At 45.3% G+C, this 25,969-nt stretch overlaps 2 protein-coding genes and 1 long non-coding RNA gene across 4 annotated transcripts; 1 reads left to right on the top strand and 2 right to left on the bottom strand.

Moving 5' to 3' along the window:
* Positions 1-463: 463 nt before the first annotated feature.
* Positions 464-22,586, bottom strand: itcha (itchy E3 ubiquitin protein ligase a). Of its 2 annotated transcripts, none has more exons than XM_088308592.1 (24): positions 22,418-22,586; positions 21,383-21,439; positions 10,593-10,734; positions 10,381-10,505; positions 9,397-9,573; positions 9,072-9,120; positions 8,728-8,882; positions 8,413-8,650; positions 8,113-8,208; positions 7,340-7,514; positions 7,174-7,243; positions 6,998-7,082; positions 5,872-6,000; positions 5,721-5,793; positions 5,025-5,096; positions 4,848-4,936; positions 4,604-4,763; positions 3,490-3,623; positions 3,142-3,282; positions 2,927-3,047; positions 2,735-2,839; positions 1,964-2,060; positions 1,804-1,876; positions 464-1,401 (listed from the first exon to the last, which is right to left on the bottom strand). In XM_088308592.1, the coding sequence occupies exons 2-24, from the start codon at positions 21,405-21,407 to the stop codon at positions 1,302-1,304; spliced, it is 2,631 nt and encodes an 876-aa protein (XP_088164718.1). In that variant the 5' UTR covers positions 21,408-21,439; positions 22,418-22,586; the 3' UTR covers positions 464-1,301. The 2 variants fall into 2 exon arrangements, with proteins under 2 accessions (XP_088164718.1, XP_088164719.1); XM_088308593.1 differs by having other exon boundaries at positions 9,442-9,573.
* LOC148327767 (uncharacterized) lies at positions 18,953-19,500 on the bottom strand. Its single transcript, XR_015845871.1, has 2 exons — positions 19,326-19,500; positions 18,953-19,232 (listed from the first exon to the last, which is right to left on the bottom strand). It is a non-coding gene; the product is annotated as an uncharacterized LOC148327767 (long non-coding RNA).
* A 451-nt stretch (positions 22,587-23,037) lies between the features above and the next one.
* bloc1s1 (biogenesis of lysosomal organelles complex 1 subunit 1) lies at positions 23,038-25,501 on the top strand. The gene is made up of 4 exons (XM_088308591.1): positions 23,038-23,113; positions 23,332-23,404; positions 23,970-24,102; positions 25,077-25,501. Exons 1-4 carry the CDS (start codon positions 23,047-23,049, stop codon positions 25,185-25,187), a joined length of 384 nt encoding a protein of 127 aa, XP_088164717.1. The 5' UTR covers positions 23,038-23,046; the 3' UTR covers positions 25,188-25,501.
* Positions 25,502-25,969: the final 468 nt, after the last annotated feature.

The raw sequence follows: 25,969 nt of genomic DNA, 5'->3' as shown, positions 1-25,969 counted from the left end.
ACTTTCCTTAATCACGGCTAATCAACATACCATGTTAGAGGTGTGTGACATTGTTATCTGGTACAGTATGCAAAGTAAACTTTAATAACTAAGGAAAATAGATATTTTTAAAAATGTCCCTTTGATTGACGTCATTCGAGTTATTAGTTTAACAATGATTGCAGAATTTTTCTAGAATAATTAACATGAAGGTGGGCAAAATATTTTATGAAAGATGTGCAAGTGTACCTAATGTTGTGGCCATGACACAAACAAGCATCACACACACCGACTGGGATTTATGAAGGTAAAGTTTTAGGTACGTAACTTTATAGGTGACTTCTAAATACGAACAATTTCGTGTTGGTTCTGTTGATATTCTAGGTTGAGGGGAGACAACCCCAACACAGCCATACCCGTTGCCCTATAAAACTAGAGCCACCCGTCTTCCTTCCAAAACACAATCACAAAAAAGAACCACCACTTGTGTGAATTATATGTATTTAGCTATTTTACAAGTGTATTTCGACTGCATTAGTCACATACCACATTAAATACTCAGGATTTTGCTGCTTGATTATCTACCTAAGATTATTTTTTTAGACATACACAAAAGACTTTGCTACCACTCAGTGGGAATAAGACATTATTTTACAAATCACACAGGATTGTTCCCACTTCATCAGTAACATTTTTTCAAACCAATTGTTAGTTATTCATCCACAGATTACAAAAGAAGAGGTCCAACAGATTTATATTACATAGAAGGTGTCCCTTTTTGAGTAAAGTTTGGTCCTATGAAATAAAAACAACAAAAATATTGTGAGAGCAAAATCAGCACTAAAAAGTGGAAACTTATCTTGCAAAGTGATCAAAACGATTGTTGGTAGAGCTACAAAACTATTGCACTTTAAAAAACCAGCTCTTTCCGGGACAATCACACGGTCTTTGCCAAGTTCATGTGCAAACTATGTTCAAGGAAGCAGGGAAATGAAAGTACGTGACACTTGTTTAAAAAAATAAAAATAAGTGGTGAAGAAAGGAACATCCTGTGCTACATATTAAAATCAGTCCCATCACAACACTTTTGTCGAGATTAAAGAATAAATCAAATCTGAAAATAAAATCTGAGTGCATAGTCTTGACGAAGAACCTCGCCTGTTCCGCACTTACACAGCATACGTAATGTGACCTCAGGAGGAGCTGGAGAATTGTCTTATTAGGTCTCAAACAGCTGTGCTTGTACACGGTCGATGTGATGTTAGGATCAAAGCAGCTCCTGGCTGCAGAGACGTTGGGGAAAAAGGTGCAGCGTGCTGTGGTTACTCCTGCCCGAAACCTTCTGTCTCCTCAATGGCAAACATGAGTTTCTCCTTTAGTTGCTCGTAGCTCTTGTACGGAGGAAGGTCCAGACGATTAAAGCTAGGTGGGACAATGGAGGGACAAAAATAACTCAATTATCAGAAATTGTAATTAGTGCGAACGAGGTCACAAGGTAGAAAAAATTCCCCAGATGGAATAAAAATATGCCCCCTAGTGGATGAACTGTTACTTTTCCCTCCATGACAAATCCCTTGAAAAACTTCATTATATTTTATGTAATAAGGACAAAAAATGGCGTATTACTAGTGCTTGTATAATAATTATCCCACAATATTTATACAATCAAAACTAAAGTAAGGAACAAACATTAAGATTTTCAAAACTATAACAATTTCTATTAAATGTGAGACACCCTGAAAGAATATCGGCATGTGTGATGTGTTTTACTGTGCTGTGCACTACAGAATATTAGTATGTAAGCGATAAATAAACCGGACGTACCATGTGTGGCTTCGCGGAAGCCAGTTCTCTTTGCCCACCTTCTCAATGCAGAACTTCTGCGGGCCGTTGCTTCCTTCATTCATTCATTAAAAATAAAGAAATAAAGTGGAAAATGTAAAGGAAGCAAGATAAATAAATAATAATGAACAACGACAAGTACCCATGAGGTCAGCAAAGCCGCCAACAGGAAGGCGACATGTTCCGGTCACAAACTGCAGCAGTCGCATCCTCTTCTCATTGTCCATCTCCTTTGCAAACTGCAAACAGAGACATTGCTGGTTGTTCAAGGCCTTCTCTGCGCACCTAAATACTATCACAAGCAAGGACCGACATTTACATTAGGTGAAATTGTAATCATTTATTTCCAACAGTGTCTTATCTAAATTTCATTGCATGAGTCTTGGTTGCTTATCTTCTAGAAATTTGGTGATTTGTGGGTTATTTTAATTTGTGTATATATATATATATATATATATATATATATATATATATATATATGTGTGTGTAAACAAATGGAATCAGATTTCAGCTCCTGTGTGTTTCCAATTGTCGTGTAAATATAAATTACTATCACTCATAGTCATAGAGAAAGAGAAAACAAATGAATTGGAGGCAATTCTTTTCAAAGAGGCCGCTCCTTTACTCAAATCATATTGTGCGCCACTTGCAAGACCCCTCAAATAAGAAAAGAGCTCATTACCAGTGACAGACAGTACAGACAGTTCCCGGGCCGTGACTAGTTTTGAGTTGCAACCAAGGTCACGGGACAAAACACTCAAGACGACATGGTATATGCGCCTAATGGGACCACCTGTTACCGTTCTGCATGAGGGGGGGTTATAAGAATGTGTCTGTGCCTATATTAAGAAAATAGCCCCTATGGGAGGACATATGATCCTGACATTGTGTATTATCTGAGCACAGTACTGACCTGCCAGAACCAATAAATTTGCTTGCTGGTCCGAGCGTAATGCCTGTAAATTGTGTTCCTCTGCCAGTCCACAAGGTCGATCTCCTGCATGCCGCAAAGCATCACCTAAAGACAACAAGCGAGTGGACAAAGTGAGAAACGCCTTGTAGGGTTTAGACCTCACAACTCACACCCAATGGTGTGCACAAATACCTCTAGTTCCTTAGCGTCAAAGTACTGAAGGTACTGCTGTGGCAGAACTTCATTGAAGCCCTCGAAGAAAGCTTGGGTCTGCTCCTCCACACCTCTGGACAGCCTCCACTCGGCCACCAACCTTACATCAGCACACAAAGTAAGGATGTGCTGGCCGCCTTGGCTCATGCGTTTCCTTTCAAGGTGTATATTTGTTTTGAGTGCGATAATGGCACCTGATGTACTCCTCCTTGTTTTCCTCAGTCACTTGAACATTTCCGCCATCTGGTTTGAGCTCATGCGTGGTGACCTCCCCCAAGATCTCTTTGTCGACGGAGAAGAACATCTCCAGACTGCACTCTTCTATGTTGTTATCCCTTGGAAACCCACGGTTCATAAAATTAGCTTGTTTATAGTAACACAATTCAGGGAGTCGCTGATGTATGATATAGAAAAAGAGCAGATAAATTCATAGAGTATAAAAAGAATTACGGCTGCAAACTAAACAGTCATACAAGTCCATCAGCTGTCAATCTACCCATCAAGAAGCATTGAAAATTAGAAACCCCCGCACCCCAACCTACTTGATCCAGATGAGAGAATTGTAAAACTCAGGATCAATGGACTCCAAGTCTTTGAGGGCCAGAGGCTTGTTCAGGATGCGCTTGTAGAAGGGCAGCGAGAAACCCGTGTCGATGAACTTGCCATGGAACAAAGCCTACGATGGGGAAATCAAGTTCATTTAATATATGGATATATGAATAGAAAGAAAATCGATAAATTAACATTAAAGACACTATTTTCGTGCAGTCTTATGTGTGCATGGGTGGAGTTGTCTTTTCTGTCTTTTTTTATATTTACATAAACTGGCACAGTTAGAAAGAGGTGTTTGCGCCGTTGTGGGAGTGAATACAGCCAACCTGGAAGTCAGCCAATGGAAACGGCACCTCTAATTCCCTTTAAATTCAGAGCAGGAGTGGCACGCAGTTTACAGTCCATGTAGAAGATAGATTTGCACTAAGTATGTTTATAAGATACAGCAAGAAAATCTCCAATGGCAGATGATTTGAAGATGGCTGCTGTGAAGTAGGGACTTGAAGCGTGCCTTCCACAGGCTACCATGTGTCCGTGTGTGGTCCCATCCCCCTTCCCTTCCAACCACACACGATGCTTTCAATTATTTGATTTCTACATTGATGCCATCATGCACGTCCACGAGCTCAGAATTTGTCAGCCTGCACCACAATCAAATCCGCCAAAATCGTGTTTCACAATCTGCAGCACGACTGCTTTCATTGGTCTAAAATTTAGTCCACTTTCTGTTGCCAAATTGTCAGGTAGGCTGGGGGCGTGTGAAATAAAGTGCTCGGTCCGCTGGAACGGCCGCAGCGCAGTCTGCCAAATTCCCAAACCCGCCAAACTCGACCTGCCCTGGCACGAAAATGACAATGTGCCATTTTCATGTCAGATATTTGCCGAACGCACCATGTGCTGACAAGTAATAGGTCGTAAAAATAGATTACAACAGTTTCAACCAGCAGATAGAAATTGCCACACGCATCCATAGGAGCATGTATTTACATCTTAGGCCAGTATAGGCCAATATACAACACATCCCGAATTGATGTCTTTGTACTTCTATTCATTGAGTACTGCTTGTCCCTACTTCAGAGTGATGGCACACTGAGCTGCGATTACCATGGCGATGAAGCGCCCGATGAACTTGAAGTACTTGAGGTGGTCGGGGTTGATGTAAGAGGCGGGGTTGATCTGCAGACAGTAGTTGTCCTTGCCAGCATACTCAAACAAGCAGTACATGGGGTTGAGCACTTCGTGAGAGAGCAAGAAGAACCATTCCCTGCACGTGGAGACACAACAAAAGAATAAATACAACAGAGAGCAATGCATTCACTATTCACTGATGTGAGAAAGTAGAAATTACCTGGCTACGCCGCCATAGTCCAAACCTTCCTCTCCGGGGAAAATGATCCACAGTCTCCGTCTCAGATCTTGAGGATGGAAGCTCATGATCTTTGAAAGAAGCAGTTCAATCACTTACATTACCGAACACCACCGGAGATTATAAGGAGACCAAGTCATGAAAGTTTGTTTTTATTACCTGTTGGAATGAGTCCTCAAACAAGGTTTTCCTGGAGACAGAAATCTTAATATGTTGAGGCATCGAAAGTTGCTGTGTGGGAATAAAAATATAAAAAATTGTAATGATGCAGCACTTAAAATGAACAAGAATAATTCAAAGACCATGGCAGAATTTGATAGAAATATAATGGATACAAAAATGAAAACAGATTTGATTGAGTAATTGAAACCTTCAGCTAGCCATCTTGACTCAACAACGTATGACTTTTTCCAAACTATGAAATCTTCTCTGAGTTATAAGCTGCCAACAGAAGTGATGTGTGCCCTGAGTGTACATGTTTTTAAATTCAGGTTAAAAACCGTTCTCTGTTTCCATACCTAAGATTAAGGTCTTTTAAACAATTTTAAATGCTTTTTTTCTTTAAGTAATTTTAGAAACCAACCTTTTATTTTTTTACTTTACTTTTACATGTTTAAAGTATTCATGTGTTAAATGTTGTCAATGTACATTATTTTACTAATTTTGTTTTCTCTGATTTACTTCGGAATTTCGTTAGTGGTTGTGTTTGAAAAAGCATTTCAGGGATGGGTCTTTGATTGTGTGAAGCATATTGAGTTGCCTTGTGTATGGAATATGTTATATACATATAAAACTGCCTTGCCATGTCTTGCCCTGCCTAATCAGTTTCAATTCCAATGCAAACACCTTTCTTACCTGACACCAAAACCTGAAGTATTGCACTTTGGCTTTAAAGTCCCTGACGTAGGTAATCTGCGGTCCGTTTTCACTGTTGGGGAATAGCAGGGCATTTTTTTTAGCTTGAGAAAGCCATCAAACATCTACAACTGCTTAACCGACAACTCACAGCGAGGATTTGCCTGTGCGAGGATCAATGTAGGTAGTGGTTCGTCTGTTGTGATCCACAAAGTAGGGGATGCCGTCCACAGTAAACCTCATCTCCCAGCCTTCGGGCAGCGGCTTGTCATTCAGCAGCCTAAAAAGCACCATCACAGGAATGTTGAAATCGCGCTGAATAGTTTACATTCCATCATTGCCTTAGCATTATGTGTAAGTATTTCAGGCTTACCAATGAACCCCAGAAGAAATAACATTAACATTATTATTTTTGCAAAACTGCATGACGTTTAAAAATGTTCAACATTGCTGAGACTAATATCAGTAGGGTTGAGTAACCGTTTCGGCTTGCCAATGGAAAGCAGAAATAATATAACATTAACACAGAAATGCCACATGCTGTTTGAAAACTATGGGATCCACTTTGTTTCTTTGGAAGGAATTATAGGAGCAAAGTGAAACCATAGCGCCTCTTGTGGGTAAGAATATACCAATACAACAGTCGTACTGCATTTCAAATTGATTCCGAAACTTCATTTTGGAAGGTAAATTGTGAATAGCTAACAGACTCCCGCGTACCAGCAACCATAATGAGAACAAGTGATACAGAATATTTTAAGTGCAAATTCCTCTTATGTTGTCGCTGTAGTGGTTGAATTCTGTCGTAAAACGGGGGAGCCTCTTTAAGCTTAGGCACTACATACAGTGTATGTTGAAGAACAAGCAGCTTTCCCTAGTCATCATACTTTGTAACTATATTAACACAAACCGGGGATACGGTCGAGAAATAACATAAGAGTGTGGATATTTAAGAGGCTGCATTCATTGTCTGTACTCATGGAATTCACTTTTTCATCCACAAGTACATAGGAAACTATAAATATACTTTGTAAAACAGGATATATAAACTTTATTGATGCTGTTTTTATTTGTGAAAGCTACTGTGCAATTATCATTGAGAGCAACAATTATGATGACGCAATGGATTTAATGGCAGTTCGAATTTTGAATCTCAACAAAACTATTGGCCAACGATCAGGCGCTCCTCAAAACCAGCTCGCTGTCCGACAGTTTGGCCGCATCCCTCAGTGTGCAACAACTATGCCAAGGTTAGTATTACCTCAATGCGTACCCACCCTTGTGTCCTGGGGTCTTCCCATTGCGTCGTCCGAGTCGGGTGATGGACAAAATACACTCTGCCATTTGTGTCTGTCCTCTTTTCTGTTATAAAAGAAAAAGGAGAAAAAACATTTAAGTGAGTAAGTAAGTGAAGAATAAGAACAACAGCTACAAGAAACAGGAGGGTATTTACCCCAGCCATGGGGCAGAGGGCCCATTGGATCAAACTCTTTGTTGGACGTGGCCGCCAACTGGTCCTGGAGCTGAAATAAAATGAATAAATAAAACAAAACAAGGCCTTTAATATCAAAAGTCCTTCAATTTGGGCTTTTGCGTTTTAAAGGAACACCTCATCTCACCCCGTAGATGAACCTCTGGTTGAACTGTTGCATTGCTCCCTGCAGCTGGCTGCGCTGATGCTGCCACTCCTCGTAGTTGCGCACCGATTCCTGTGTGGGACGCTGCCATGTGGTAGTCCTGGTGATGTGGTCTACGAAGTAGACACGGCCCATGGGGTCTACCCTCCGCTCCCAACTGTGCATACATTAGGATTCATCATATTACTGACCACTAATTCTAGAATAAAACAGCTACAACTAAAATACACCTTTATGTACAGTGTAGTATACAATTATAAGTTCAAATGCACAATGTTTCTCATGGGTCATGGCTCCATTCGTGTGCTTTTTTTCAGCATGCGACATGTACAAGTTTGAATAGAGTAAATTGCATCGTTCGTAAGTGAGAACTTTGATCAACATTACGACTACTTGACAGACAATTTCTCTTGTTTTACCATTTGATACCTACATGGATGGATGGATGTGGGCCGAATAAAGGATCCTTTTATTTTAATTTAATGACATGAAAAATCTGTTTGCTTTAATCATGAACAGGATTGTGTGCCCACATATACTCTGCCCACCACTGTAAGCAAAACTTGTATAAGGGGATATAAAATAGCATAAAGATGGAATCGCAAATGGGTTTGTAAGTCAGGCGGGTGGAATTCTGACAGCATAGTCAACACACGGTCATTGACGGTATCTGATGGACCAAACCCAGAACCCGTGCGCTGCATCACTTCATTTGCTGTGCAAGATCTTACTCACGCATCGGGTGCAGGCCTTACCCCGTAGGCAGCGACTCGGGGCGTTCCCAGGTTGTCCTCTTCTCAATGTGATCTACAAAATACATGCGTCCATTCTGGTCGACTCGCTGCTCCCAACTGCACCGGACAAAATGAAACGTATCAGTGTGACTGCATGTCAAGTCCAGAACATATGCTACCCACAAAACAAACTCAAGCACTAAAAAAGTTGAATGTGAATTCAAAGGTTTAGAGACCTTCACCTTGAAAAGGTTATAGGGCATTTTATATTTCACTAAAAAGAGCTTAATTTTTTGCGAGTAGTGTGTGAGATGTCTGTACCCTTGTGGCAAGGGGCCGCTGCTCACGGGCGAGGCTCTGGGAGCAGCTGTGGCAGGTGCTGCCAGGGCAGCTGGTTTGGGGCCACTCGCCGTAGGTGGCCTTGCTATAGCTCCTGTTGCCGATCCCGCTGCCCCCGAGTCCACATGCTGATCCGAACTCCCACTGACGGACGCCTGGGACGAGGCGTCAGTTGCTGGACCCTCGCTTAACTCGCTTGGAGAGGAACTGCTGGAGGAAGCTGGAAGGATCAGGAGCATGCAATTAGAGCTGCAAAATTTAGAAATTAACATCATAGCTTAATAACGTCAGGGCTACCGGGTGCAGAAGAAGGCCGAGCCGATCGAGAGCGGCGAGAGCTACGGGCGCCTCCTGGGGAATGGGAAGGGGAGCTCGCACCATTGACAGTGCGAGCATCGGGTACAATGACCCACTCATCCAAGTCACTGGAGGGTGATGCATCTCTGCTTGCCCTGCAATATTTGCATGTAAGTTTTTTATGGGGGGGGTCTGTTTTTGTTTAAAGGGGTTATATATTCTGGAAAATGTATTTTTTAATTACTTGTACAGAAATAGTTGGGCCCAGCGTGCCAGCCTACCCAAAGTGTCAAATTAAATAGCCATGTCAGTGTTTCGTTATTAAAAAAAAATGTTTACTCCACCTGTTGCCAGTGTTTCCATTTGGTCTCATAACATCTTTGAGGAAAGAAGCTGGAATGAAAAAAAAAAAGAAATGCTTTCTTCAACTACTTATTGATGGTTTTGGTTTGCAGTGGCCTATAATTGGACTGCATTACACTGATTGCATTCATAATATTTCGTCATTTAGCTCCACAAGAGAGGTACAACATGCAGTTATTCACTACTGCAAACTGCAACCCCAATAATAAAAAAATGGCATTCATAATATTCCACTCCAGTCCTATAGCAACAGTGTATATTGCAAAGCAATGGACAACTGGCAATCAACATGATTGAAAAATGGACCGTGGTCTGCTGTATTTTGGAGTTGTGGTAGAAGAATCCTTTCACCATGGTCTCTCTCTGCTGCAGAAAATGCTTCCGGGTCCACATGCATGCCGTCCAGACAGACAGACAGGTCACCGACGATATCTCGGGAATCTCTGTCAGAGCACAGCTGCAGCGTCTGGACAACCTCGCACACTGAGAAACACACAACCACAGAAAAACGTCAAGTAAAGTAGTAGCAAAGTAGCTCTAGATTGCAGACCATTATTAGTAGCAGAAGATAGAAGATCGTTATAAAACGTCATATGTGCGTGTGTTATAGCTTTTCAACTGCCAGGCAGAATTCATTTAGGCCAAATACTGTTATTAAAAAAAAGGTCTATAATACCACCTTAACCTTTAGTCTGTTCAATTCTGGTCTCAGATATGTTTTTTCTACTGTTCTGGATTGAAATGCAATTAAATGCATTTCTACAGAGTTAAAAATATTTACATCTTCTTCTTTCTTTCAGTGATCCACTAAAATTATTTTTTTTAAAACGTGTTTTCAGACAAATTATGTTAGATCTTACAATGAGAATAATTATGATTACTTGAAAAGCCTCTAATTAATTAAATAAAAAATGTTAAGTACTGTGCTTTGCGCTAGGCTTGGGATGGGCACGAAAAGTGGGGCCTACATTGTGCACACAAGCAAATGCATGCTCATGCACACACGCACACACACAGAAGTAGAGACAAGAGGTAGGACCAGTATCTCAGGGTAATTAATTAGAAAAACACATTATAAAACATTCCCGTAATTAACAAAGCAGGTGCCGCTTGTGTAATGACTGTGCAAAACCTCTGGCAAAGAGTGAACGATAAGCTCCTCATAAACAGCCATCGTCAATGCACTGGTGCAAGCTTTATAGATCCTGGATCAGATAAGTCTGAGCTTGTCTTTCATACCCCCGAGGTGAAATATCAACTCCCACGCGCAGATTAATAGTAAGCACTTACATTTCAACTCGTTGGCCTTCAGGGTGTCACAGATCTCCAGGGTGGCCATTCCCAACAAGATGTCCGCCTTCAGTGTCTGATGGCTCCACACGCGAAATATCAGCTTGCTGAGAGGTGTCACAATACTGTAAGCAAAACTGAGACATGTTAAGGCCTGGAAGACGGTTTGAAGACGAAAGAGTAGATTGAGCTAAAAAGGTAGAGTAACTTACACCGTGAGAGCCTGCTTCCATTTTGGGCTATGTGTATTGTTGCACTTCTCTGTCCGCTTTGATTGGCCGTCCACGGCTACCTCTACGTACGGACTGGGACCGAACCAATTTTTTTTGTTTTCCTTGAGTTTGGCCGAAAGCACTGTGAAGAAATACCACTGTCATAATAGTTCAAAACTGCTGAGGAAAGACATAATTTTTCTCAATTTGAATCTTAAAGGGCCTGTATCATGCAAAATGAACTTTGTTGAATTTCTAGCCGCATTTAAAGGCTAATTCCTAACCAAAAGCAACCCCAAAATTATGATTTCTGACATTCAGCCACCAGCGAGAATTCCTGCTCTACAAGCACAAGCTGTACCCAAACCAAGAAAATTATCCGGTCCTCAATCTCATACATATAAGATGGCCTCCCCGGCGATAAACCATCCAGCAGCTGTTTGTCTGTGATCGTCATGTCTCAGAAGACTGCCGGGTGAACCTTCATCAATACCAAAGTCGATTGGCTGGGAGATTAGAACCTTAAAGGTCACTTCCAACAGTCAAACTGGCCAGAGCTGTAAGTAAATCAAACCGCAAGCTAAATGATGACATAACATTAGCATTAATGCACTTAAATTAGCTTTGTTGTCAAGTACGATATGTCAGACATATTTTGTTGTATAAAAATGAAGTTACTCCACCGCCCCCCAAAAAACGTTCTTCCATCTTTTTTATTGCAAGGCTGAAACAGGTCCTTGAGTGATTTCAGTACTCAGTTTACCTCAAGCACCTGCATATTTGTGGATACACTGTCAGGAAGTAGTAATCAAACCAACCGCAGCAACAATTGTTCATGCTCTGCATCATGCCGCCAACGCTGTAAAAAGGTCAACTTCAAAATACACCTTAGGTATTAAATAAGGACATCAATGCCGAAGTATGTTTTTATTTTGAAGTTGTTCCCCGCAGCGTGTCGTGGTTCCCGATTTTTATTTGATATAATATTTTATTTTTTAAATGAACAACTAATTTTATAACTGCAAATTGTTTTTATTTTAACATCTGCATTTTGTCCTTGTTACACAGAGTAACGTTTTGAAACTTTACAAAAACCGTGAAAATTAACAAATAATTTTGACTGCTTAACTACATTTTTGTTTTATCAGTGTTTTGTTAATGCCAAAAATAAACATGAAAATAAATAAATGTACAATAGATTTGAATGTTTTCATCGCAAATAGTTTTATGATCGTGTCCATATTTATTTATTTATATTTTTTACATTGATGCCCATTTTAAGCAGTTTTAAAAACTATTTTAAACCAATTTTCGATTAATCGTTACATTCCTAGATATTCATCCTCTTTGTTCCTCACTTTCAAATCGGACCATAGGTGCCTTTTTGTTTCTTGAGGGAGGGTTGACAAATTTGGCCAAACTGTGTTTGCGTGAACTGGGAGAAGGTTGCTACTTATAACACCTGTGGATGAGAGGACAAATGCTTTGCCATTGTTTATTACAAATGTTGGCCTCTTGAATGCACACTTGAACGCATCAGGAGTATGCAGGTGATTATTAAAAAAAATCAAAAAACAAACAAAACAAAAAAACAATCAAAATTTAGGGTTGTTAGTAATTTCACTGTTCATACCATGTCTGCAACTTGTTAATTTGGAGGTACATTATAATCATATTTTTAAGTTGAGACGACTTCTTTTAAGACTGGTTCAGAATTGTGTTCATGATGATGTTAAAATAAGTAATTGCTATGCTATGAGTTCCCAAACGCGCCCATCTAATTTATTGAGCAAATTCTTTATGTTGCATTTCGTGGATTTTTTTTTCCCAAAGTCATTAAAAGTATAGCTGAGACCTGTTTAAAAGACAACACTACAGCTCATTATGTCTCGGAGTTGCAGTAGACACTACAATATGTAAGCGCATCGCAACAGGACATCGACGCAGATTTCCATCAAACGCACACGGTCGCCTGTGTGTGCTAACTGCAACTAGCACCCAGTTGTAAATTAAATCAGGCATAAGCCGAAACGTGCTTCCTTTTTAGGGTGCTCGTTTATCACTGCCGTTCTGTTATGAAAGAGAGGTTTATGCCGCATTACGTAATTGTTTGTAAGCAGTTTGTTTACAGCAGAAACGTAATAGCGGCTCTGGTTAATATGGTGTTGCAAATCGATTATTTATTTAATTTTTTTAGATTGATGTATATTTTAAGCAGTTTATATCGATAATAAATCAATTCTCAATGAATGCTTACATCCTTACTTAATTAGGCTGACATTGTTTTGTATGGGGTCCGCACGGTGACCGACTGGTTAGCACAATGGCCTCACAGAGAGACACAGCAGAGGTCGTGGATTCAATTCCGGCTCCGGCCTTACTCTATGGAATTTGTATGTTCTACCCGTGTCTGTGTGGGTTTTCTCCGGGTACTCCGGTTTCCTCCCATGTTCCAAAAACATGCGTGGCAGGTTGATTGGACACTCTAAATTGCCCCCAGGTATGAATGTGAGCGCGGATGGTTGTTCGTCTCTGTGTGCCCTGCGATTGGTTGGCAACCAATTTAGGGTGTCCCCCGCCTACTGCCCGAAGACAGCTGGGATGGGTTCCAGCACCCCCCGCGACCCTCGTGAGGAGAAGCGGTATAGATAATGGATGGATGTCTTGTATGGCACCGGTTGCCAGCGTTTAATGGTAGCCGCGCTCAAGTTAATAGACCTCAATAACTTTGCACACTTTGATACTGACAGCCTGACAGTTGCCGTTCCAAGTGATTACATTGTAATAAACCAGGCTTACACAAATGTGTTTTTTTAGCCCACAAATTTGTTACTGTAGATCTGGTTTCAATTCGTCTCATACACAAAAATCTTAGGGGAGAGATTTATATGAATGCTCACTTATAATTCCTATAGAGGAAAATCGTGTGCTGCTCTGCGCAGTTTAAATTTAAGCATAAAATATTAATTATCTAAAAGGAAAAGCAGTTGGCTGCTAATTATCAAGTGAAAATGTGTTGTTTTGATGTCTGTTTCTTTGGCCAAGAAACAATAAAAATAATATTTTTATCCAAATATTCAATGATTCAATTGAAATTTCAGTAGGAAAATCAAAATATTTGATAGCCACAGCCGTAATTATTACTATTTACGAGGGATGCAACGATTCACGCAAGCCTTGATCCTATACAATAAAATACAACTTTATTTATTCAATCTTCAGTTCCCAATTTCGATTTGATGTTTTTATTTTTTTTAATTGCTGCCATGCTTATCTCTGTGCGCTCATGTGGTGCTGTAGCCATCCACAAACGCAATATGCATTGATGTTTAGTGCAAGCATGTAAATGTTTTGTCGCGGTTCTACGAACCGTGTGGGAAGGAAGGAGGACCCGGAAGCGACAGGTGAGTGGGAAACAGGGTTTATTGAGGGCTGGAGTGGGGATGCGAGCTGGAGAGAGTTCACCACAAGGCAGGCGTCGTCCAGGACAACGTCGAAGGAAGCCGACGGGCAAGTGCCGGGTGGCGCGGACGAGGGTGCGGTCGAGCGAGACGCGTCGGGAGGCGAAGTCGGGCTGGCGTGGTAGCGCGAAGCACGGCGGAGCGGAGAGCGCTGGCGGGATGTTTGCCGGGCGGGATCTCGGAGGCGCTGGCGTGCGGAGCGGGACCAGACGGGTTCAGGTCGGCTAGAGGGGGGAGACGGCAGAGCAGGGGTCAAGCAAGCACGAGAGCAAGGCGAGTCAGGCGAACGGGAAACAAGACGAGACATGAGCCAGTACCACGTGAGGTGACAAGATAATCCGGCGTCGGACTCCTGGCGTGGCTGGTTCTTAAGCCGGCGCTGATTGCCGGCAACGAGCTGCAGGTGCGCCGGAGCCGACGCCCACTTTCTCCGGAGGAGAGCCTGGCTGGGTGGATCGTGAACCTGTAACAAACAGAACTGCCACGCCCTCCTCCCCGGCCCGAACCGTCACAGTACCCCCCCCCTAACGGACGCCTCCTGGCGTCCTACCCGGCTTGTCCGGGTGAAGTGCGTAAAACTCCCTGATGGGGGCGTCGGTCAAAAACAGTTTTCGGGAGATCCAGGAGCGCTCCTCCGGACCGTAACCCTCCCAGTCCACCAGGTACTGGTAGCCCCGGCCCCGGCGCCGAACGTCCAGGACTTTTGCCACCGTGTAAGCCGGGTGGTCGTCTATTATCATGGGGGGTGGGGGGGGTGCCGCCGGAGGGCTCAGAGGGCTGGAGGATACCGGTTTGAGGAGGGAGACATGGAATGTGGGGTGAATCTTCAGGGAGTCGGGAAGTTTGAGTCGAACAGAGCATGGGTTGATGATTCTTTCGACGGGAAAGGGACCGATAAAGCGAGGAGCCAGCTTACGAGACTCGACTTGTAGGGGAAGATCGCGTGAGGAGAGCCACACCATTTGGCCAGGCACGTAGTCCGGGGCTGGGGACCGACGGCGATCAGCCAGTCGCTTGGTCCTCTGGGCTGTTCGAATGAGGGCGGCCCTCGCTTCGGCCCACACCCCCCGGATCCGGCGGAGATGCTCCTCCACGGAAGGAATGGCCACGGTATGCTCCTGGTCCTTGAAGAGAGGTGGTTGGTAACCGAAACAGACCATGAAGGGAGACATACCTGTGGCCGTGGTGGAGAGGGAGTTATGGGCGTACTCGACCCAGGGTAGTGCGTCGCTCCAGGAGTCCGGGTTGCGGGCCACCACGCATCGGAGGGCGGCTTCCAGGTCCTGGTTGGCCCGCTCCGTCTGGCCGTTGGATTGGGGGTGGTAGCCCGAGGAGAGACTGGCGGTGGCCCCGACTGCCTTGCAGAATTCCTGCCAAACTTGTGAAGCGAACTGGGGGCCCCGGTCGGACACGATGTCCTCCGGGATGCCGTGGGGTCGGAAAACGTGTTGGGTGACGAGTTTGGCGGTCTCAAGCGCGGTGGGCAGCTTGGGCAGGGGGACGTAGTGGACGCTTTTGGAAAACCTGTCGACCAGGGTGAGGATGACTGTGTGTCCGTTGGACGGAGGGAGACCGGTAACAAAGTCCAGGGCGATGTGCGACCATGGACGGCTTGGAATCGGCAGGGGCTGGAGGAGGCCGGCGGGGACCGCGTGGGAGGCCTTTCCGCGGGCGCAGACGGAGCAGGCTCGCACGAATTCCCGGGTATCCTTAGCCATCCGGGGCCACCAGAAACGCTGCTGGAGGAAGCGGAGAGTGCGTGCCACCCCCGGGTGGCAGGTGAGTGTGGATGAGTGCCCCCATTGCAGTACCTGTGACCGCACGGTGTCGGGAACGAACAAGCGGTCGGAAGGGACTGGGCGCGGGTCTGGTTGCTGCTCCTGAGCGTTGCGGACGACCTGCTCGATGTCCCAGGTGGCCGCCCCCAGTAGACAGGCCGCGGGAAGAATGGGCTCCGGAGCGTCAGGGCTGGCAGGGGGCGAGAACTGACGTGAGAGGGCGTCCGCCTTCCCATTGTTCGAGCCGGGGCGGAAGGAGAGGGTAAAATTGAAACGGCTCAAGAACAAGTTCCAGCGTGCCTGGCGGGGGTTGAGTCTCTTGGCGGACTGCAGGTATGCCAGGTTTTTGTGGTCGGTCCAGACCAAAAAAGGGGTCGAGGTGCCCTCGAGCCAGTGCCGCCACTCCTGGAGAGCCCATACCACCGCGAGGAGTTCTCGATTGCCCACGTCGTAGTTTCGCTCGGCGGGGGATAGGCGCCTGGAAAAGAAGGCACACGGATGGACTACCTGGGTGCCGGGATCCCGCTGGGAGAGGACGGCCCCCGCCCCGGTGTCGGAGGCGTCCACCTCCACGATGAACTGGAGGGCGGGGTCTGGGTGCCGGAGTACGGGGGCGCTGGTGAAGGCCTTCTTCAGGTGGGTGAAGGCCTGGGCGGCCGCCGGGGTCCACTGGAATGTGGTGGCTGTGGACGTAAGCGCGGTGAGTGGACTGGCGACCTTACTGTAGTCCCGGATGAAACGGCGGTAGAAATTTGCGAATCCGAGAAAACGTTGCAGCTCCTTCCGGGTGGTGGGCTGGGGCCACTCCGCCACGGCCTGGATCTTGGCCGGGTCGGGGCGAAGTTGCCCCCTGGCGATGATGTAGCCAAGGAAGGGCACCGAAGGGACGTGGAACTCGCATTTCTCGGGCTTCACGTAGAGGCGGTTCTCCAGGAGGCGCTGGAGGACCAGTCGGACATGCCGGCGGTGATCTGCGAGAGAGCGGGAGAATATGAGGATGTCGTCGAGGTATATGAATACGAACCGGTTGAGCATGTCGCGGAAAACGTCCGTCATGAGGGTCTGGAAGACGGCGGGGGCGTTGGTAAGTCCGAAAGGCATCACCAGATACTCAAAGTGCCCCAATGGTGTGTTGAATGCCGTCTTCCACTCGTCCCCCTCCCTGATGCGGACCAGGTGGTAAGCATTTCGTAAGTCCAACTTTGAGAAAATCTGGGCCTCACATAGGGGTTCGAACGACGGGTCGATGAGGGGGAGCGAAGACTTGTTTTTGACCGTTATTTGGTTTAATGGTTTGAAGTCAATGCAGGGGCGGAGCGAGGCGTCCTTCTTTTTTACGAAAAAGAAGCCCGCGCCCAGAGGAGAAGACGAGGGACGGATGAGACCGGTCGCAAGTGACTCCCGGATGTACGTCTCCATGGCCTCCTTCTCTGGCCTGGAGATGTTGTATAGCCGGGTGTTGGGCAGGGGGGCCCCCGGGAGGAGGTCGATGGCGCAGTCGTACGGACGATGGGGCGGGAGGGTACGGGCAAGGTCCTTGTTGAAGACCTGCGCCAGGTCGTGGTAGTCCGGGGGAACGGAGGAGACGTCAGGGGGAGGGGGGGGGGAAGCGTAGAGGAAGGGGGCGGATCCGCTGAACGCAGGCAGTGGGAGTGGCAGAACTCACTCCATCCTGTCAGCACGCACCTCCTCCAATCGATGGTGGGATTGTGGGTCTGGAGCCAGGGGAACCCTAAGACCAGGGGGACCTGGGGAGAGTGAATCAGAAAAAATCTGATGGACTCCCGGTGATTTCCAGAGACGATGAGGGTCAGGGGAGCGGTCTGTTGGGAGACCCGGGCGATGAGATGTCCGTCCAGCGCGACCACTCTTCGGGGAGACAGAATGGGTTCCATGGTGATGCCGAGCTGGCGGGCAAGGGTCAGGTCCAAGAAGCTGCCGTCGGCCCCCGAGTCGACCAGCGCGGTGACCGAGCGGGGGGTGTGTGGACCCAGCAGCCGGGCGGAGATGGACATCCGGGAAGAAGAGCCAGAAGCGGAGACCAGCAGGCTCGGCGTTGGGCTCTCCCTCAGCGACGAGCCTGCTCTTTTGGGTTACTGGGACAGTGGATCAAGAAGTGGCCGGGGAGGCCGCAATACAGGCAGAGCTGATGGGACCGACGGCGCTGGCGCTCCAGAGGGTCCAGAGTAGTTCTTCCTACCTGCATCGGTTCCTCCGCGCCGGTGGATAGCTGAACCGGCGATGGCGAGCGAACCTCGGGTCGGGGAATGGCTGCCCGGGCGGCGACTCTGGCGGGGCGTCGGAAACGATCAGCCTGCCGGTCCCGCAACCGATGGTCCACCTTGATGGCCAGGGCGATTAGTTCTTCGAGCGTCGTGGTTTCGTCTCGGATCGCCAGCTCGTCCTTGAGGGCGTCGGTCAACCCGTTGAGAAACGCCTCGCGGAGAGCCGGCTCGTTCCAACGGCTCTCGTGGGCCAGGATGCGGAATTCCACCGAGAAATCGGCCGCGGAGCGGGAACCCTGTCGGAGGGAGAGGAGCCGGCGGGACGCCTCGCGCCCCTGCACCGGGTGGTCGAAGACACGGCGTAACTCCTGGCTGAAATCCGCGTAAGTAGACATCGCAGGAGACGCCGCCTCCCACAATGCGGTTGCCCACTTGGCGGCGCGGCCGCGAAGCAAGTTGATGGTATAGGCGATCCTGGCCCGCTCGGTAGCGTAACTGTGGGGCTGGAGGTCGAAAACCAGGGAAGTGCTGAGTAAGAATTGGCTACACGAGCCCAAGTCCCCGGAGTAGGGTTCGGGAGTAGGAACGTGGGGCTCTCGACCGCCCGCATAATGCAATGCGGCGGCCGGGGGGGCCAGGGTCGCGTCCCTGGGGAGGTTGGAGGGGGGAGCGAGTGAACCCACCTGGTTAGAGAGGTGCGAGAGCTGGTGTTGGATGACCTGGAGGGAGCCCGGAACTTCCTGCAGCATTCGATCATGGCGCTCGAGCACGCTGCCCTGGTGGGCAAGCGCTTCGCCCAGGGGGTCCGTGGTCGCGGGGTCCATTAACTTGGCCGGATTATTCTGTCGCGGTTCTACGAACCGTGTGGGAAGGAAGGAGGACCCGGAAGCGACAGGTGAGTGGGAAACAGGGTTTATTGAGGGCTGGAGTGGGGATGCGAGCTGGAGAGAGTTCACCACAAGGCAGGCGTCGTCCAGGACAACGTCGAAGGAAGCCGACGGGCAAGTGCCGGGTGGCGCGGACGAGGGTGCGGTCGAGCGAGACGCGTCGGGAGGCGAAGTCGGGCTGGCGTGGTAGCGCGAAGCACGGCGGAGCGGAGAGCGCTGGCGGGATGTTTGCCGGGCGGGATCTCGGAGGCGCTGGCGTGCGGAGCGGGACCAGACGGGTTCAGGTCGGCTAGAGGGGGGAGACGGCAGAGCAGGGGTCAAGCAAGCACGAGAGCAAGGCGAGTCAGGCGAACGGGAAACAAGACGAGACATGAGCCAGTACCACGTGAGGTGACAAGATAATCCGGCGTCGGACTCCTGGCGTGGCTGGTTCTTAAGCCGGCGCTGATTGCCGGCAACGAGCTGCAGGTGCGCCGGAGCCGACGCCCACTTTCTCCGGAGGAGAGCCTGGCTGGGTGGATCGTGAACCTGTAACAAACAGAACTGCCACGCCCTCCTCCCCGGCCCGAACCGTCACATGTTTAGCACATTATAAATTAAACCAAAAACTATACACTATTCCAAGTTGCACCATTACTATGAAACTACCTATAAATACTATAAAAGAAATACTTGCGAATATGTTTCACTTTTCTTGGGCACAATATTTTTTTTTATGTAGAAGGGACTGAAATCATATGAGGAAATGCACTGTGCTAATGAATACTAAAATCATCACATGAATTGAATTTTAATTCAGTTATTTATTTAACCTAAATAGAAAACATTTTGTTTTGCTTCTCTAGCATGCATAATATCATGTATTCATTCAAAATGTGGTATGTGCCAGAGAGAGAGAGAGAGAAAGAAAGAAAGAAAGAGAGAGCGAGCGAGAGAGAAAGAGAGAGCGAGAGAGAGAGCAAGAGAGAGGGGGAGGGGGGGGAGAGACAGAGAGCGAGAGAGAGAGAGAGTGAGAGAGAGCTCTTGCTATGCATATCATAAAACTTGGAAATAACACAGCTCAGCTCAAACCACAACTGTTACCACAGCACAAATAAGGCTATAAATCGCATAATAAGGGTCCTTTAAAGTTTACAGAAAATGAGACTTCAATTGTTTGTCTGCTTAACCACATATCAAATTACTATATTAGAAGTTAATTTGCATAACACTTCCTCACACAATGAGTTTTGCTGCTCATGATTTGGAGGTAGGCACCGCATATATTCAGAGTTACTATCAAACCGAAGACTCAAAACATCCGTCCATCCATTATGTGTTCAGCTTCTCCTCACTAGGGTCGCGGGGGTGCTGGAGCCTATCCCAGCTATCTTCAGGCAGTAGGCAGGGGACACCCTGCACTGGTTGCCAGCCAATCGCAGGGTACACATAGACGAAAAACCATCCGCACACACACTCTTACCTAGGGGCAATTTAGAATGTCCAATCAACCTGCCATGGATGTTTTTGGAACGTGGGAGGAAACCCACGCAGGCACGGGGAGAACATGCAGAATCGAACCGACAACCTCTACAGAGTGAGGCCATCGTGCTAACCAGTCATCCATTGTTCCGCCCCCCCACTAACAAAATAGAGTAGTGTCACTACTACTGAAAGTGACACTGTAAACGGTAATATAATTTTTCATATAGAGGATATACAAAATACGCCTATTGTTATAATAAAATGTAGCACAATGCAGATGTTCTTGTTAAATTTGGTTTACATAAGGGGGCATATTGTATTACAATGGCAGATACAATAATTAAACATTTTTTAATGATACAATAATCATGATAATCTTTCAGAGTCCAGACTTACACTTTTGGAATGTACGTAAACTCAAAACATAAACTATTTTAACAAGTTGAAAACACTATTATGTCACATTTAAAAGACAAGCAGGGCTGCACCGAGTATTAGCTTTTGTAAAGCAGCAAATACAGTGATGCCGTGAGATACGAGTTTATCTTGTTCCAAGACCACACATGTTACCCCCCCATTGAAATAGCAAATCATTGTTTCTCATTAAAATGATTAAATATGGCATTAATCTTCTCCAGCCTCACCCCAAAAAGCCAAGTCATACAGACACAAACAATACAATACAACTTTATTTATACAGCGCGTTTCAACCAAAACAGAATAGTCTCACTATTACTGAAAATGACTCTGTAAGCGGTAATATGATCATTTTTTATCTAAAAGACATAGAAATTACGCCTATTGTTTTATTGTCTGTCTACGTGTATTGATACACCATTTGTGTTCAAATATCTGTTGCTAAATGGGTTAGAGCCAGAATTCTTGACTCTTTCTGTATTGCTCATGAGAGCCTGTCACATAAATGTTATTAAACCACCTGAGAATGGTTTTAAAATGTAATTAAAAATATGATACCTGTGACTTGTAATTGGGCCTTCATAGTTCATCCATAACACTGCCAAGAACCAGCAACTGTAACATGAGATGGAAATGCAGCATTATTACATGCAACCAACTTAAAGAGCGATTTGGATGCTTGCCACCTGTGCTTATTGCCATACAGTCCGCATATGAAAGGTCTACTTGTACAACGTTTTACGATTATACCCTTGAAAAGATTATCAAGAACATTATGTAAATCTACAAGACACTTCCCAGTCAGTCCCACTGCCATGTGGCAAAGGCTAATGAGGTGCCACCTGAGAACAAACTAAAGCTGTCGGAGCACTATTAGGCAACGACAAGAAACAATATATTTGATGTTTACACAGCTAACAAAGTCATCCGGACTTTAAAAATACGCATTCATGACTGGACACTCTGGGTGTCTTGATAAAATAATGAATGGGCATATAAGGAGAATACAGCTACAGTAATAAACGCATGCATTTGAGCATGGAAAATGTGTGATCCAGCTCTTGTAGTGAATGCCATGAAGGTGTGAACGTGGACTTATGTCGTGCGTAGAAGACAACATACCGTCCGTTCATGACACTGCCTTCACATCAGGTTATGCAATGACGCGGTTGGTTAAGCTTGGCTATTTCGAGGAGTGAGGGAGTTGCTTCCGCAGCATAGAAAATCCCACCCTGAGCTAAAGCTAGCATGCTTATCTTTGCCCCTGACTAGTCGATTTTAATTAAGCGCAAATAACAGCGATGGTGTTTAATTACATAGTTCCAACATTTCGCCCCTTTTACGCCTGATGCCTACTTGCCAAATTGACAGGCTGGTTATTACACACGTATACGTCGACGTCAAAAACTATAATAACGGTTAATATTAGTGTTGTTATCATGACAGTTGATGAAATATGTGGAAAATTGACAAAACATGCTAAAAAACTGCAATTTTTAAATAATAATTGAACGCAGTATTTGTGCTAACGTCACCGGCGCTTCGGGCTTTCCGTCGAGGAAATTGAGAGCCCCAAGCGGCAACACAGCGTACCTGACATTGGCAAGCGATAAAGGGACACCAGGCTGGTTCCTCCTAACGTCGGGTCGAGGTTATTGTCACGTTATCGTTGCCGTCTGTTTGCCATCATTGCAAACGGCCCTAAGGCTCGCATCGCTAGCAAGAGCCATTGGAGCTTTTCCGGTGGGAAGATTTTCACAATAAAATAATATATGTGACTGTAATACGCCAGAGGTTTGCTTATTGCTGTTTATAAGGGCTGACAAATTGTAATTTTAAGCATACGGAATGACTGTTTATCACTCCGTAGTAGATTTAATGAACGCGAAACGAGGAAGGACCGTACATGTTTAAGATGTTTTTAAGCTTTTATTTTGAAGGCTTTTCAATTTGGACGCCATCTCGCCAAAAGATGAATGAAAAACAAAACCACAAGCGTGTGTTCACAGTGTCTATCATGTTCCAGTCTGTATCTTATATCATATGTTTTATTTATTTTTGTCACATTACAGCGGCATTCCCTTAAGGGTCAACGCGGAAGTAACTGCTTTTGACGTCATCGAACTGGTCTTGTGACTCAGCTTGTCAGCTGTTAACATCCTGCACTCCAGCGCCTGTGTTTGGTATTCGTTGTGTCAAACTTCCCTGATACTCCTAGTTGAATGAAGATGTTGTCTCGTTTGCTGAAGGAGCATCAGGCGAAGCAAAACGAGCGGAAGGAGCTGCAGGGTGAGCACCGAGCAGAGCTGTCCACTTCGGTCATTGTTGCATTATTGAGCTGATTGGCCATTATGCTAGCTGATGCTAAAAACAAAAACAAGTGAATGCCAAATATTACTGTAGTATTAACAAAATGTTCGCCACTACATTCCACAACCCCTCGTTGTGGTCTCACCACAAATGGGGATATGTTCTCTCATTTTTGCGTTCAATTGTTACTTTTGCAGAACGACGTAGACGTGAAGCCATTTCTGCAGCCACTTGCCTTACGGAAGCCTTGGTGGACCACCTCAACGTCGGGTATGAACGTCCTCCTGTGTTGCGGCGTTAAATATTATAATTATTGTAAGTTGAAGTAGTATATGCTGCGACACGACGCCATTTTCTGCCATAACTGCAACAGTATAATTATTGTATTATTGAGAAACAAAGACAATCATTTTACTTACTTAGTCCTTCTCCTTTGTTATGCAAATTAATCATAACTATTTACCTTGTTGGAGTTGAGTCACCGTGGAAATGAGAAGTAGTTAGTAAAGCAACCTTTAAAAGCCAAACTTACTCCAATGCGTCTTCGTTTTTTTGTGCTCAAGAAGAAAAGGGTCAAATAAAGACTCAACAACTGATTAGAGTTCCGATATTTAGTTTCTTCAATTTCTGGAGTTCAGAAAAAAGTACAAAGACAGATATCTGGGCGGCTTTTTCTTAATCTGACGAGAAACTGCACTCGGGCGAGCACAGTCGAAAAATGCTTTAGTTTTTATAGGAGTTTTTTATGTCAAGGGTAATGTAGGTTGAATCGGTCGTCCTCGCTTGGCGGAGGTTTTTGTGCTTGTTTTTGAGCCAAGGTCTTTCTTGTTTTCAGCGTGGCCCAGGCATATGTCAATCAGCGCAAGCTCGACCACGAGGTGAAAACACTCCAAGTGCAGGCTGGTCAGTTTTCCAAACAGACTGCACAGTGGATAAGCATGGTGGAAGGCTTCAATCAGGCCCTCAAGGTAACGTCTCCAAACAGTTGATTATCAATCAAGTTGAGTTTATTTATGTTGCTCTTATTAACAAGAGTCTCAAAGTGGCTTCAAAGTGTGCACAGTTCACAGTGATTGGCAACTTTCCTTGGTCCAAAACACCAAACCGGGCAAGAAGCATTACTGTTGTAAAATCCAGGGGCCCTATTTTCCTTTTCAGTGCTCAGTCATACATTATTAGGCATGCTAGCTAGCTAGGAGTCTTAGTGGTGTCAGAATGAAGACATCATTTTAAAATCTACGTTCACACTGCAAGGCGTGAGGCCTGATTCATATTTTTATTAAATATGATCTTTAATGTACTTGTTCACATTCGAAAAACAAATTCAACTTCAAATGTGAAAGGAATGCGTCCGTGATGTGACACGCATCCGCTCAAAAAGACGACATCATGCTCTACAGAGTTTACGAAAGTAGCAGTAAATTTGATCCCGCCTGTAGGGACTCATTTCAAATCGACAGCGGAACGAGGCAGGTGGAGCTAGAAATAGTTTGGGTAAATGAGGCGATGCTTTTAGATCTCTTTATTTCATGGAGATGTCTACTAAAGATGACGTCACATCATTGCCGTGCGTAATAAATGAACCATCTCCGTGGATGAATAACTACTATCCCCACAAATGTCATTTTTGTGTTTCATTTTTCCAGTGGGATTAAATTAAAATACCTGATGTTAGATTTCTCTGTGGCATAGGGTACTTTAGGAGTGATTATCTTTCCGGTCCGATCTGGTTGGATATCAATCAGGGCCAGCAATCGTAAATGTTTTACTTATTAAACCAGTATTTCCGATGGCTAATCTGTCATTGACTTGGGCCAGTCCAGTGGCATCTTCTTCTACTAATACGAACTTGCTCCTCAGAAACATTTGTCTATGACTAAATGAAAACTATTTGATTGTGAACTGCAGCCACAGGAAATGGACACTCTTGTTTTGAAAACAGGAAATTGGCGACGTGGAGAACTGGGCCCGCAGTATCGAGATGGACATGAGGACCATCGCCACAGCCCTGGAGTACGTGCACAAGGGTCAGCTTCAGTCAGCTCCCTCGTAGGTGCTTCCGCAGAGGTGCAGCAACGCTATGAAGAACCATAAAATTTGCAAAACATGACATGGAAATGTCATGCAAAAAATCTGATTTGTTTTTTGCGCATAAATTGTGAGGCCTGGCAACTTTCTTTGAGACTTTTGCAGCATTACAAATGCAAAATCTGACAGCTCTCGTGGAGGTTGTTTTATTTATAAAGTTGATGTATGAACCACTGGAAACCTGAATGAATGATCTCTAACAGAGCGTAAAGAGTAGGAACCTGTTTGTCAATTTTCGTAAAACAGCTTCATCTCTGGAATCATGTATGTCAGTATTAATGTGTATTGATGGGTACGATATGTATAAAGTTTGAGTTTGTTTTTTTTTAATAATAAAGAGAAGATCCAAATGAAGTGGAAATGTTCTTGTCATTGACGAAACTATCAACAAATGCTGCAAGATAGAATTAGTAGCCGGAAAAAATACAGTTGATGGAGACATGCATGTTTTAAAACAGTTCACAGATGATTTAAGATGTTTATGATCTCACCTGGATTGCATCTGTTAATCAATACGTCAAAATCTAATGTCCAACATATAGTTAAAAATTTGCTCGTGATGAGTTGAAAAGCATTAAGGCAGGGGTGGGCAAACTTTGTGATTGGCGGGCCACAATGGGTTCTAAAATTTGTCAGAGGGGCCAGACCAGGAGCTGATGGATGGAGTGTTTTGGTAACCTCCTCTCATCGGAAAAAAAAAATACATTTAATTTTAAAAGTGAACAACAATATAACAACAATATACAT

The sequence above is a fragment of the Idiotropiscis lumnitzeri genome, chromosome 11 (genome assembly GCF_059441095.1).
Source record: "Idiotropiscis lumnitzeri isolate Australia: NSW breed Sydney's pygmy pipehorse chromosome 11, RoL_Ilum_1.0, whole genome shotgun sequence".
NCBI lineage: Eukaryota > Metazoa > Chordata > Actinopteri > Syngnathiformes > Syngnathidae > Idiotropiscis > Idiotropiscis lumnitzeri.
The sequence above is the reverse complement of the archived record's forward strand: the minus strand, read 5'-3'. Positions and strand labels throughout refer to the sequence as shown.

Excerpts from the sequence above, each read along its gene's own strand:
- itcha (XM_088308592.1), bottom strand. The coding sequence starts at position 21,407 with ATGAAGGCCCAATTACAAGTCACAG. Across the intron at positions 8,883-9,071 it reads AATGGAAACACTGGCAACAG|GGCAAGCAGAGATGCATCAC; the intron begins GTGGAGTAAACA and ends CAAATATTGCAG. Across the intron at positions 3,048-3,141 it reads AACAAGGAGGAGTACATCAG|GTTGGTGGCCGAGTGGAGGC; the intron begins GTGCCATTATCG and ends TGCTGATGTAAG.
- bloc1s1 (XM_088308591.1), top strand. The coding sequence starts at position 23,047 with ATGAAGATGTTGTCTCGTTTGCTGAAGGAGCATCAGGCGAAGCAAAAC. Across the intron at positions 23,405-23,969 it reads GTGGACCACCTCAACGTCGG|CGTGGCCCAGGCATATGTCA; the intron begins GTATGAACGTCC and ends TCTTGTTTTCAG. Across the intron at positions 24,103-25,076 it reads GCTTCAATCAGGCCCTCAAG|GAAATTGGCGACGTGGAGAA; the intron begins GTAACGTCTCCA and ends TTTTGAAAACAG.